Consider the following 13,253-nt stretch of genomic DNA (forward strand, 5'->3'; position numbering starts at 1 on the left):
TGCAACCATGTCCAATAAGACTTTTCCCTTGCCAGCCAGATCTCATAGCACAGATTCTGATTGATTAACACCTGACTTCACAGCACACAAGATTAAAAACACTCCTTTAAAATAAAACACGCTTCTGCAGAAAGAAGATCTGCTCCTGGTCACATAGGCTTCTGAAGATACTCTGGAGCCAGGCTGGTTGCTTGGGTATTTAGCTGCACACAAAGGCAAGCTGTAGTAAAATGACAATTCCATTCAATGCTAGCAACTCTGTTCCCTCTCTTCCCACACTGAAGAATATTTCCATGCTGGAGAGTCTTCATTCTCCCCAGTTCTGGACCACAATATCTGGGAAGGAAATCCTGCTGAATTCACCAAGCTCTCGTTACTGTTTACAGTCTTCTCTTACATCAGCTTGCAAATCAGTTCCTCTTAAGTGGCCATTTCAGTCTTGCCATAATCCATGTAAAGGACCCAATACTGGAGCATCTCTTTTCTTGAATGATAAAGATATTTCCTCCTGCCTATGCCAATCCAAACATGGACTCTTTCTTTTCTTCCTCTCTCCATAAAGCTAGGGTGATTCACAAAATCTTCAGAGAAATAGGATTATACACAGTTTATATTACATGGGGAGAAGGGGGAAGATCAGATGAATGAGCATGAAGGAGCTTTCTCCTGTGTCCTTTAGAGAAGAATCTGAAAACTGGGACTGGTTTCTATGCACAGTAGGTGTCTGCCTTGACCACCTGACAATACATCGTCATTGCAAATGTCAGTCCAAGAATCTAAAAAAAACCCAAAAAACCAAATCAAAACATGATGAAGTACAAAGAGAAAACCCCAACTTAGAACAGCATTATTTATATTACATATCAGATACTCAAAAGTTCAGAAATGCCATTAATTAAGGTGACTTAGGCCATAGATAGAAGTTATACTGTATCACATGCGCGCGCGCACACACACACACACGCACTCACATGCACGCACACGCGCTGAACTAGGAACCTCTCTGTAGTACCGTATGTAATGTGTTCACAGTTACGGGAGGAAGGGAGCATACATGACAGTTATTCAGTGCTGCCTGGGAGCTCAGCATGCTCAACGATCCATGGGGGGAGGCAGTGGGCTGTTCTTGACCACTCCGGGATCTACAGTTCTGCTCATCCCCTGCTGCCACGGAAGTGGTGACAGAGACCACTGCTGCCTCCATAGAGGCAGGTACCACTGTTCACCAGTCACTGACCACCTGCCCAGTCCCCCTTCCCCAAGGAGAGCAGGCAGGCTGTCAGTGATGTGGGGCAGCACCACACTCACCCCACTCTTTGTCTTCTTGGGCGTCACCATTGCCACAACCTTCCTTCTCCCCCACACCCTCAGTACACATGCATTATGATACAGTCTTTAATTACATGATCGCATATTACAGTTCTCACAGGCTTCTGTCCTTATTCTGCTCCCAGGTCCCCTTTGCCACAATCCTCATTACTCAGCATTCAAGAGAAGCAGTGAGGGTACAGGAGAGAGGCTGCCAAAGCAGCTCCCTTGAGCAGAATTGAATTTACTTTACAGCAGCATCATTCTCCTGCTCCCCCAGCAGTTTCAGGTTGGTATTTGCCTCTCAGAGTGATAGGTACTGAGGCAATGTTTTTATCCTCAAACTTAAGGACCACACATTATTTTCCATGTAATGTTATCAATGCAGCTTCATGAACAGATCATGGGAAAAGACTGCAAACAGTCACTAGGGACCATCTGTGCACAGCTGGCAACATGAAAAATGCACATAGATACTCCCTGTAGGTCTGAGCAAAGCACTGAGATTACTCAAGAGGCTTGCCAATAGAAGCACTGTATGGTCAGCTGGATGTGTCTCTGCACTGGGAGTCAGGGGAACTGAATTCTTCTGCTAGGGATGTGCTGTGCTGCCTTGGATAACTGACTTCATCTCTTTTTCTGCATTACCCCTCAGTAAAATGGGGATGTGATAATCACTTTCCTTTGTTAAGCACTTTGAAAAAAGAGCTAAGTGCTATTGTCTTTTCTTCCCTAACTGAGCTGTAATCATTTGCTGTGGGTTATTGTTTAGGTAAATGTTTATTGTTTAAGACTTCTTCATACAGTATTTTAAAAATGATTAATTTGGCCATTTAAAAACTATATAGTACCCTGCCTAAATGGTGATTCACAACAAAGATTGGGTTTTTTTCATGGTGCTTGAACAATAGATAGGGTAACTTTATGTTTTTTGGCTCTATGGGAACAAACTTGCATAATATTTAGGTTAAATGCAATACGGCTCTTCATCTCTCTACCATCCATAATGAACTAAAACCACAGGTTTGGGTTTGTCTTTTAATACCAAGAGCCTTCTGTTGAATGAGGCACCCCTTAATAACCATTAGAGACCACTGGCCTTTTCCTGGCACCGAGAAAATGAATACTTAGGAGGGTGGCTGTACGACAGAATCCCAAAAGTTTAATTAATTTGTGCATTTGTCTAGACGAAGGCCCTAGGGTGTCCCAACTGAGAAGATTCTTGTTCTGCGTATGGTACATGTCCTTTTATTTAATATTTAAAAGGTTGCTTTTCATGAGACTCCCACTTTAAGCGTCCTAGCCTTAAATAAAAAAAAGGCTTTCATGTAATTATGGCTTTATCCAAATCACACTGACATAAATGGAGACAGTCCCATCAACTCTCAATGGATCGAGCATAGTTTCATAGTTTCTAGGGTCGGAAGGGACCTGAGCAGATCATCTAGTCCGACCCCCTGCCATGGCAGGAAAGAGTACTGGGGTCATTTCGTCATCTATTAGGTTCAGTCACAAAGCACATCTGGAAACAGCCCCTTGGCAAAAGCTTTTGAGTTCTGAAGCGCTTTCTGTGCATTTCATAACATTTACTAGAAATACAAATAGACTTTTCAAAAATGGTCTAAAATTGTTTCCTAATGGAAAAAGAGTCATTAAAATTCATCAAATGTAGAAAATGAGCTTTTAAATACTTTAACTATGATCAGTGTCTTTTGGGGGGATGCTCTAATGGTCCACAGGATTTCTAATATATCTTTTAAAGACTCCCTAAATGCTACTTTTTTTGCACAACATTCACCCTCTTAAGTGTAGTAATAGCCTAGATAGGGAGTCTCAAACACTCTCTACCATGCTATTTCTTGTACTTATCTGCTCTCTAAACTTCTCCCACTAAGATCATATCTGCTTAGTTTACTAAGTAAATGCCCCCCCCTTCCCATTCCCAGGTTTCCAATCTAGCAAATCATTAAGTATCTGCAAACTGGGACCATAAACTGCCGATCCCATACAAAATTTAAAAAGCTATTTTGTCTACTCTATCAGCAGACCATCCATGAGCCAAGTTCTGATTCTAGCCTCTCTCTCAGGCTGGTGCTGATGTACTTTATGGCATACAAAACCGCAACTTAGTCTGCCATAACTGTACGGTTAATTTAGAAAAATAAGACTTTTGGTTCACATGCTGAATGAGGTGTAGAAGGAGAAACTAAATCTATGTCTATGCTGCAATTGGGGTGTGATTGCAGCTCATTAAGATAGACCTGAGATATCTTCAATCCAGCTAGGCTGGACACTAACACTGTGGCATCATGAGCTTTAGTGCAGTCTACGTGAGCCTACTTGGGATCCTGGATACATACTTGGAAGCTAAAACCCATGCTGCTGCAGCTTTGCTACTATTGGTCCTATTAAATGGCACATTTGTACAAGCTCCCATGATAACTTGAGCCACAGTAAGGGTGGCCAACCAGCAATAGAGGTGCCACAAGTGGTATGGGCAGCCTCTGTGTGGGACATGCAGATGACTGGGCAAGAGACAGGCAGGACAGTGGCAAATATGGCAGGGAGCAGAAAGCAGAGCATCAGATCAGGCAGAGATCAGAGTAGCACTCAGGGAGGATGCAGGGCTAATTTGTGGCATATCTGCTGAAAAGATTAGCCGCCACTGAGCTACGGTATAGGCTTCAATACAGGCCACCATATTTCTGTTTACTTATAGCTGCTCCTCCAAACAAAATCACATTTAAAATACAAATGCAGGCCCTAATCCTGCAACTCCTCCCTCCTCCTAAAAAATACACTTCATCTGAAATTAAGTGCATGATAGGGATTTGTGGGACTAGAGCCTTAATTCAAATGCATCCAGTTTGAACCTTCCCTTGTGTCAGCCTCTCCCTCCCCCAAAACTAAACCTATTATTGTGCTAGGACAGAAGCAGAAGATGAAACCAACCTGCCTAATTTTACCAGCTATATTGAGTGACAAAGAAAAGTAAATATTGTATTAATTAAATAAATATGCCAATTAGTGCATTAGCTAAAGGGAACTGCATGTGAAATACTCAGAGCTGTTACACATCCTGTATGCAGTTCTTTTATTATGACAATGTGATTCTGATTTCTAGGTTATAATAAAAAGCTAGAGAGGTTTAATAGAGCTTCATGTAAAATGTGGAAATTATTAAAATAGGCTGGAAAGAAATATTTCAGGCACGAGGTTCTCTTCCTGCCCTTAGTAATCTAACTGGCATTACCCAGGCAAAGAAATAAAAATCAGAGAGTACCTGAACCAAAGCTGTGCACAATCCAAAGATCCCCACAGCAAGCAGGTTTTCCTGGAGCCATACTTTTACCGTTTCATAACAAGGCTAGGAAAAAGAGAGCATTGCATTAGCTATAAACGTAGGACTCCCGTCCACCGGGAATACAAAGACACAGATAGGAATGAGACAGGTCAAACCAAGCTGTTAAAAAGCCTGGACTGCCATTTCAGCATCGTAACAAACGCGGTGTGTTCCTGGATGGAGCCTCTGCAGTGTTGAATTGATTGCAATGACACAGAAGGCCGGGCAATTCAGAAGGCCATATAAAAAAGTGCTGCTCTGTAAAAGTGCAACTCCAGTCCATAAAGTGACCACATGCAAATATCTGGCATTTTTATTGCCATGTAGAAGCTAAGCATCAACATTTTGGAACTTAAAGGAGAAAATTTTACTCTTTACCTGGGAATATGGGAAAAGGTGAAAAGACTGAATTGTTGTAGTATAAGAAAAACAGTTAAGTATCTCCATGATGAGATGTCTTCACTTCTTCACAGACCAAACATTCAGTTACTATTAGGCTTTTAGAAAGGTGGCAGGGAAAATGCTATATCACAGTTGAATTTTATTTGGGGATTTATAGTTTAAAATTGGCCCTAAAATCTTTCCCAGGGTTAAGACTTTTTGGTGAGATGGTTTCTTCTCAAGTAGAGAAAAGATTCCTTTAGCTATACTGCTTTGTTAGACCCATGGTTCTCAACCTATTTAGATCAAGGTTCCTCTTGGAAAATGCTAGCTCTTAACTTCCACTCATTTCTGGACGACAGAAAAATAACAGAGCAATTTTTTTGTTGCAAAAAACTCAAGACCACGACAGGTCAGAATGCTTGTGACACTGTGGATTCCTCTTTGAAATCTCAGGGTTTATGTGATGAATCATGCACTGGTGTTTGCACCCCTAGTATTGTGTAGCATCCTGCAGCACCCTTAAAAGGATATCAAAGCACCCCAGGGAGATATGGCACCCTGGTTGAGACTCACCGAATTAGACCTAAATTATGCAAGGCACTTAAGTAAAATGGTAGTCCCTCCCACACTTGATTGGGCACATCTCTGTCTCTCTTTCTCTCTCCTGGTTTACCTTGAAGTACAGTTCTGTTTCTACCCCACTGCCATAACCTGTTAGTAAACAACTCTCCAAGATTTGTCATCAGCAGCCAGAAGAGCAGGGTTGTGGGCTCCTGACAGTCAGGACCATGTCAACTATGTTTAGAGCTGGAATATGGGCACTGAGTGATATCTTCAAAAATCAGCAAGCATAAATTCCACTTAAAGTTACCTGAGAGCACAAATGCCATCTGGGTATGTGCTTTTAAACAATGTCTTTCTGCAGAAGGAGGCTACAAGAGGAAATGCTCCATGGCATAGGCATCTATGCACCATCAGAATTCTGCAGTGCAAATGCATCCTCCAAGAGCTTCTCCCCGCTTCCTGTATTCCCTGGAGCCTCCTCAGCCACCACTCTCTACAAACCCTGCTGACTGGCCGTTTACATGACACAGAAAGTGATTTAGTACATATGGCTGGTTTGTAGAAGGGGAAGTCCTGAGGCCTTCCTCATGGCTTTCACCAAAGTGACTTACACTCACTCTTTGCCAGCCCCACAGCTGAGAGACCATGCATCTGTTACATGTTCAGCCTGTTGGTTTTTCAATATGTATAAAGAAAAAAGTATATATCTGCTGCCGTGACTAAAGAGTTTAGCCCTGTTAGCCTGTATACCCATGGTACTCCAATAAAAGAAAAAGCCATGCTTGTGAAAGTTCACTGAAAGTGACCTGCAAGATGGGTTTTAGATCTACAACTTAAACTGTCCAAACTCCCTTTTTCTTCCTCAGTTGCTACCCCTGCCTATGGCCTTCATAAGAGCTACCTGCAATAGGAGAAAAGTCCCAAGACTTGTTCAGAAGAAGGGTAGGGTCTAGCTAAATTCCCAGGAAAGAGCTTAATAGGGGTCTAGAGTAGAGGAAGAAGCAAGGAGAAGTTATTCCATGAAGGTTTCAGCTTCATTAAAGGGAATTGCTGGTGTTCACTCCTTTCTGTTCCCGGAAGTCGGTGCTGGGTTCTGAAATGCTGCGCCTGATATAAAGCCCACCATAAGCTGTTCTAAAATTTTGAAAAGGGGGATGCAGATGCTGGGCTGTTGTATATGTGATGGTGTATCATCACATATAAAACAACACATATATTTGTCCACTTAAATATAAACTAGAAGCTTTACTAATATGCAAGGCCTATGGCTGCATTAGTCAATTTAAGATTGAAACAAAAACAAATTTCTCTCCTTAGACCAAGTTAAAAACAATATGCAGATCTGTGAAACAGGAGCTTCATTATCGGGAGCAGCTAACAAACAGCTGAACTGCAGAACAAATGATAGCTTGATTGTGATATATCAAGACCAGTAAAAACAAGAGAGAGTCATTAAGACCCATGGAAAAAAAGAGATGAGAAGGGATCAGGTAGATTATAATGAACCATGAAGTCAATTGACTACTTTAGCACTGCCCGACTACAAATGGTGCTGCCACTGCCAGGCAGTTGGTTTTAAATTCTGGGTGGAACAGGAATCAAAGGTGGATGGGTACAAATACACCAATGCACCCCCTGGATCCACCACTTGAAGGCAGTAGAAAGTCTTGTTGACTTTAATGGGCCTAAAATGAGGGCCCCTGTTAAGATTACATGGCAGGAGCTATTGCAGTCATCATGCCTAGGGACTGTCCATACCATGCAAACCTGTTCCTATTGGATACTGCACTAGGGCCTGCATACTCATTAAGGTCTGTGGTTTGCCTGTGTCCTGGTACACCTCTGTAGGTGTGACACTCAACTGAAAGGCATTATCCTGTTCCTAGTCATCTTATGCCCCTGTTCACAAGACCAGTAAGGCATGTGTCTGGACTGGTACACCCAAGCTCGAGAGCTCAGTTCACTTGCATAAGAAGCCTCAGGCCCCTGGAAAACACTGTTTGAGATGCTGGTTTCATCACATCACAAGATGATCTTATGGCCCTTGGTTGCACTCTGAGGTCCTTTTATTATTGACAAGTTTTTGGAATTACAACTCATATATGTCTCTGGTCAGTCCCTTTTCCATCCTTATTTCTATGTCAGTTGAGTTAAAACAAGGGTTCAGCAATTGTCCTTGATGCTGACAGAGAAAGTTACTCACAGCTTTCCACCAGGTCCCTGGAGAATGAAGTCCACAGTTCTCACTAAATTCCAGGCAGCATGAGTCTGGCACCCGTGTAGTATTGTACACTTCAAACCAGTCAGTGTAGTTCGAAACCCCACAGCATCTGAACTGGAAGAGTAAAAAGCCAGGTTGACATTGTGCGCATGCCCCAGGGTTTAAAGACAAGAACATCTTTAATTAAATAATACCACATGTTTACGTAGAGGAAGTGGAAGAAGAACCTCTCACACACCTTGCTAGGTACAAACAATAGGTTTCTTCCTACTGCATCATTTTGCTTTGGGATTAGGCTAATAGGCAGCTATGTCCTTGCCATTACCTACATGAAAACCTCTCATTGTTTTCTGCCCTCTTGCCTTTTATCCTTTGCTGCTGGGAGTCATGAGTTCAAGATACCTGTCTCTTAGATGCAGCTTGAGATGCCAAGTGGTGAGGAGACTGCATTCTGTACTGACGGTTGATGGCAGGTAGAGTCACAATTGGACACCATGGGCATTTATGCACATACATTTTTGTGCAGGGACGTGCCAGAGATCTGGCGGGTCAGAGCAGACTCTATTAATTGAGTCTGTTCTGCATGTGAGCTGACATGCACTGTGCTGGGGGGAGTGGAGTTGTATAAGTGGTGAAATGTGCATCAGCACACAGAAAATGGCAGCGGTGTGCTTTTGAACAAAAGCACCTCTGATGTGTTTTAGTTCAAAAGCGCACCACCGCCACCATTTTCGCAGCACTGACATGCATTTCACTACTTATACAAGTGCATGTGTACAACTGCCCCAAGTTACTGAAGCAAATGTCTTCCTGTGTTAGTCATTAATCAGCTTTAAAAGTCTTTTATGAGTAGAGAGAGGTTATCCAGGTTAGTCAGAAGTCATCAGTTTTTAATAGATTCTGCTTCAGTGACATAAGACTTGTGGGTGAGTGTGACTTCATTTAGTGGCATCAAACTGTAACATTACTGAAGAAATCAGGTCCGAGAAGAAGGGGAAAATAAACTTTAACTGAAGAACAAAGATGTTTAGGCCAACAACAGGGCATGGACCACAAGCTAGGCTGTTGCCTTTTAAAGTATATTCCTCTCTGAACCAGTTAGTCTTTTGAAGATGCTACCCTGCCCTGCTTTCTACCCCGGAGTCTTTGTTCGTCAGTTGAAGTTTATTTTTCCCTTCTTCTTAGGCTTCCTTTCTTCAGTAATGTCACAGCTGGATGCCACTAAATGAAGCCATGTGCACAGGTCTCTGATATCACTGAAGCAGAATGAATGAAAGCTGAAGCTCAGAATGAATGAGAAATTGATGCCACAATGAAAGGTTCATTACGTTTAGGTAATGAGATGACAGTAAAGACAATGTATAAAGTTTAACAGTAGGAACGGCTCTTAGCTACTTTTCCCCTCTGAGGCTTAGTACCTTCCTGGGCCACACCAGTTATAAGCTAAGGCTCACTTGCATTTATTGCCCATTGATCACCTCCTGTGCTAAGTCCATAGCTGTGGTGTCTGTTTTTAAGTTGAGTGCCTATGAATAAAACATTCATTCTGTCCTGGAAGAGCACACACCAACTGCAGAGGTTTCCTCAACCTGACAAAGGGTTTTTAAACTTGCTAAAAAAAAACAACTTTCCAACTATTTAAGTTGGTCCAATAAAAGATATCAGACTCACCCAAAGAACCTTGTCTGCCTATGTCCTTAGACCAATGTGGCTACAACCTACACCCCTGTATGAATAAAACAAAATACCCTGCACTCATTCACAAACATTACTCCCTAGCAAGTACAGGCTGCAATACTACAATCTAACAATGACAATACTCAGCACTTTCCATTTTTCAAAGCTCTGTACAAAGAGCTGCTAATCAGTCTATGCCCAAGGTTTTAATTTTCAGGCTGATTTCATATAGGACCTTATACTGGCCATTTTTTTTTTTTTGCAGTGTGTACAGGATATTCATATGGTTTGTATCAAATTCATAGTCACCGAGGTGTCTGCATGATCATAAGCAATGACAGATCCTGCTTCTCACTTGGGAGTGCAAGGGGACTCTCCCCTTTAGGTATAATAGTATTAGGGCTTTTCAGGACTGTGACAGAGGTACCTCTGTATGGGTCTTAAAACCCGCACTTGAGAGATCTGCCATTCCAAACCAACAGAGGGCAGAGGTGTCACATAGTAACCTGAACATTACAAGATTCATTTTCAGAAACTCATAATCAATGCAATATTTCACCATTCTTACAACATCGAATATTCTTCCCCTTAGGAAAAGGAATCAGAAACACTGTTAATGGCAGTTTACCCTTCAAGGATCTTACTCAAAATTATATGATTTTTGGCCAGTGCTGGAAAACCTTAGCTTGAAATGTGAGCTTAGAAAAGAGCCTTTTCCCCCAAAAATGGACCTTACATGTTTCTGCTCCTTTTTTCCTTTGGTACTCATGTTTGTCTTTTTCTTTAGTAGTTTTTCATTATACTTATATTGCCTGGCTTATATTAGAAACTGAAGGACTTTTTTTTTTTTTATAGCCCCTAGGGATAAGAGAACTAGAGGGACTGGTTTACAATGCTATAAAACAAGTAATTGAATGAAGAAGGGATTTTTAATTGGGTGGCCTAAAACTGTCTAATTTTTTTAAAACTATTTGACTCAAATATCGGAGCAATACATGGGCAAGGGAACGTTTCTGCTAAAGATTTAAATGAATCTTTTCCTATTTAAGTTGATGGCTAAGTAAACTCCAAACATAGTTCTCTGGTTTTACAGGGACTTTCAGCAAAAAGGGAAGACAAGTCATGCTAGTCTATCATTTAACTTGAAAGCTTCCTTTCTATTTTTTTCCCCAAATCCTAAAGAAATCGAGGGAAACTGTCCTGCCATATTCCTGTGCCAAAGAGAGGGAGGGGCTACGTAATCAAGAACTCCAAGCACTGTTGTAGCTATGATGCATTTGGGGAAAGAGATCATCGAAATGGAGGACTTCCTTTCTTCTGGCAAGGGAGATGGGCACTAGGTAAAGAGCAACATGTTTTAGCTGTTGAAGGAAAGAAATACAAGGAACAGGAGCCCTAGCTTTCTAGATGGGAAAAGAATAGACAATTGGAAAGGCCTATTGCTTATAATATGGTACCACCTAGAAGCCCTAATTATGGATATGAGATGAGAGACTGGACACTAGTTTTAACTGTGATGCTGGAGAGGAAAGGGCATATCTTACAAAAGTTATGAAGAAACAACCTGGACAACACAGACAGAATACGAGATTCTAGAAAGAGGTCCTTGCCATAGATGACAGACATTATGCACATGAGTGAGAGGCAATATGGAAACAGCCACTGTAACTGAAAGGAGGCAGGGGACTGGGGCTTGGGGAAGATGTTGAACAGCTCCACTGGCCATGTTGAGCTTGAAGTGATAGCTATACATCCATGAGAAGATGTCAGAGAGACAGGCTGAGCAGAGGCATAGGCATAACAAGCAGAGTTGGCACACTGGGCAAACACTTCAGGACAGCGGGAAGGTGAAAAAACAGGTTTCAAGAGCAGGGAGGGGGAGTTTTACCCATGCCAGAAACTCCGTAACAGTCCCCTGTTCAGGAAGGAATGAGAATGGGCATGAAGGAGATGGAGGGATGGGATGGGGCATCACTGGGTTAAGTGAAGGGATTAGAGGAGAGCAAACAGGAACTTCTGATGAAGGAACACGTTGAAGGAGAGGAAGGGAAAGAGGAAGAGGAAGGGGGGCAATTTCATTTAGTTGCTTTCTCTTGGAAGAAATCTGTGAGCAACTGTGTGAAATAAGCAATGGAGGCAGGCAAAGTGGGAAAGTTCAAGGAGTAAATCAAAGATAGTGAAAAGGGCAACTGGGACTGGGTACATGGGATTCAATTAACTTGAAGTGGTATTTATAACCAGGGAGATGGCAGAACTGAATGAGAGGAAAACAAGTTTGAAGTGAAGAAAATCAGCCTGATCATGGGATTCTCACCATAGAGAATATAGCATGAGAACAGGAGCTGAGAAGGGAGGTGCTGGAGGGCACCCAGGGTTGGAAGCTAGTAGAGCAGGCCTCGCTAAAGGGCAAAAGAATCAAGGATAGAGGAATGAAACAGTGGGAGACACGACAGCCGCCCCAGTGAAAGAAAAGAAGTGGTGAGAAGTCATCAGTGTTGGTGGAACAGAAGTCATGGCTAGACTGAGGGACAGGGAGCCAAGGAGCAGGGGAAGTTAGAAACAGATTAACCAGAAAGAGCAATGCTTGGTGAAGACCAGGGGTGATCAGGTATAGGGTAGTGTGGCAAGTCAAACAAGGGCTGCAGGTCAAACGAAGACAGTGAAGGCAAGACAATGTGTAGGGAAAGGGCAGACTATCAGCACAGAAATTGCGAAGAGGTTGTGGTGGAAGTCTAAAAGGCCAGTGAAAGGAAGGGTCTGGAGTCCTAAGGAGAGGTAGGTTCCATGCTGTAATTTTCAGATTCATCTGAAAAGGAGGCTAATTTTCAGGAAAAAAGTCCAAGCATGTTCAGCTACCTATATGTTGGCATCTGTGTCCAGGTAACATGCATTGTCCACTGGCAGAAACTCAGGGCCTGCATAGATGATACTTTGTGCTTATTTGCAGCAGATCTGTAAGGAACCAGAATGGAAGGAATCCAGGGCTAGTTGCATGCAGTAGGTGCTGTCTTAGGACAGGAGTGCTCAACCCCCTGCCTGTGGGCCAAACCTAGCCTGCAGAACCATGGCATCCAGCCCACGGGGCTCCCCATAGGACGGGAAATTTAGCAGGAGGGAGCGGTGGCAATCGATACTGTCAGCCAGGGCTGTTCCGGGGGGAGCAAATTGGGGTGACCGCCCCAGACCCCATGCTTTGTGGGGGGAGCCAAGCAGAGTAGTCCGGTGACTCTGCACTGCCGCTGGCTTCATGTCTGGCCCCACACAGACTGATTTGCCCTGGACCCTGCTTGGGTCGTCTCTGCTGCCAACCTTTCTCGGCTGCCAAATTACCAAGCCCCATGTGGGCAGACTGAGGCCAGGCCATGCCCTTTTTCCCCACACAGCCAGACTGAGGCTGGGCTATGCTCCTTTCTTCCTGTGGCTGCATCAAGGCTGAGCTGCCCTTTATCACCCTCCGTGCAGTCAGATCAGACTTCACCAGACAGATCAGGCCTGCGGACTGACCGGGCACTGGCCATCTGGCCCTCAGGGCAAAAAGGTTGAGCTCCACTGTTTTAGGATAATTGCCTGTTGGCGCTGGTCAGACTGCTACCTCAGGATAAGCTGTGAACAGATGACGCTTACGTTGGTGTAATTTATACTGGCATAATTAGGTACACTCCTAATTTTGCTAGAGTAACTACACTGGATTTAAGTAAGTTATGTCAGTATAGATCTATACATCATGTGCCCACTCTTTGTTTACACTGGTGTAAA

General features: G+C 43.1%; 1 protein-coding gene across 1 annotated transcript in view; it reads right to left on the reverse strand.

Annotated features, from left to right (window-relative positions):
• Positions 1-9: 9 nt before the first annotated feature.
• Positions 10-13,253, reverse strand: part of TSPAN4 (tetraspanin 4) — a 497,083-nt gene continuing 483,839 nt past the window's right edge. Inside the window, exons 5-7 of the mRNA XM_019519772.1 lie at positions 7,803-7,934; positions 4,592-4,675; positions 10-776 (exon numbers count right to left, since the gene is read on the reverse strand). Coding sequence (XP_019375317.1) covers positions 708-776; positions 4,592-4,675; positions 7,803-7,934 — 285 coding nt within the window. The 3' untranslated portion in view covers positions 10-707. The remainder of the gene's footprint in view (positions 777-4,591; positions 4,676-7,802; positions 7,935-13,253) is intronic.

This window comes from Gavialis gangeticus, unplaced genomic scaffold, assembly GCF_001723915.1.
Source record: "Gavialis gangeticus isolate Ggan-Ray unplaced genomic scaffold, GavGan_comp1, whole genome shotgun sequence".
In the NCBI taxonomy this organism is placed as follows: Eukaryota; Metazoa; Chordata; order Crocodylia; family Gavialidae; genus Gavialis; species Gavialis gangeticus.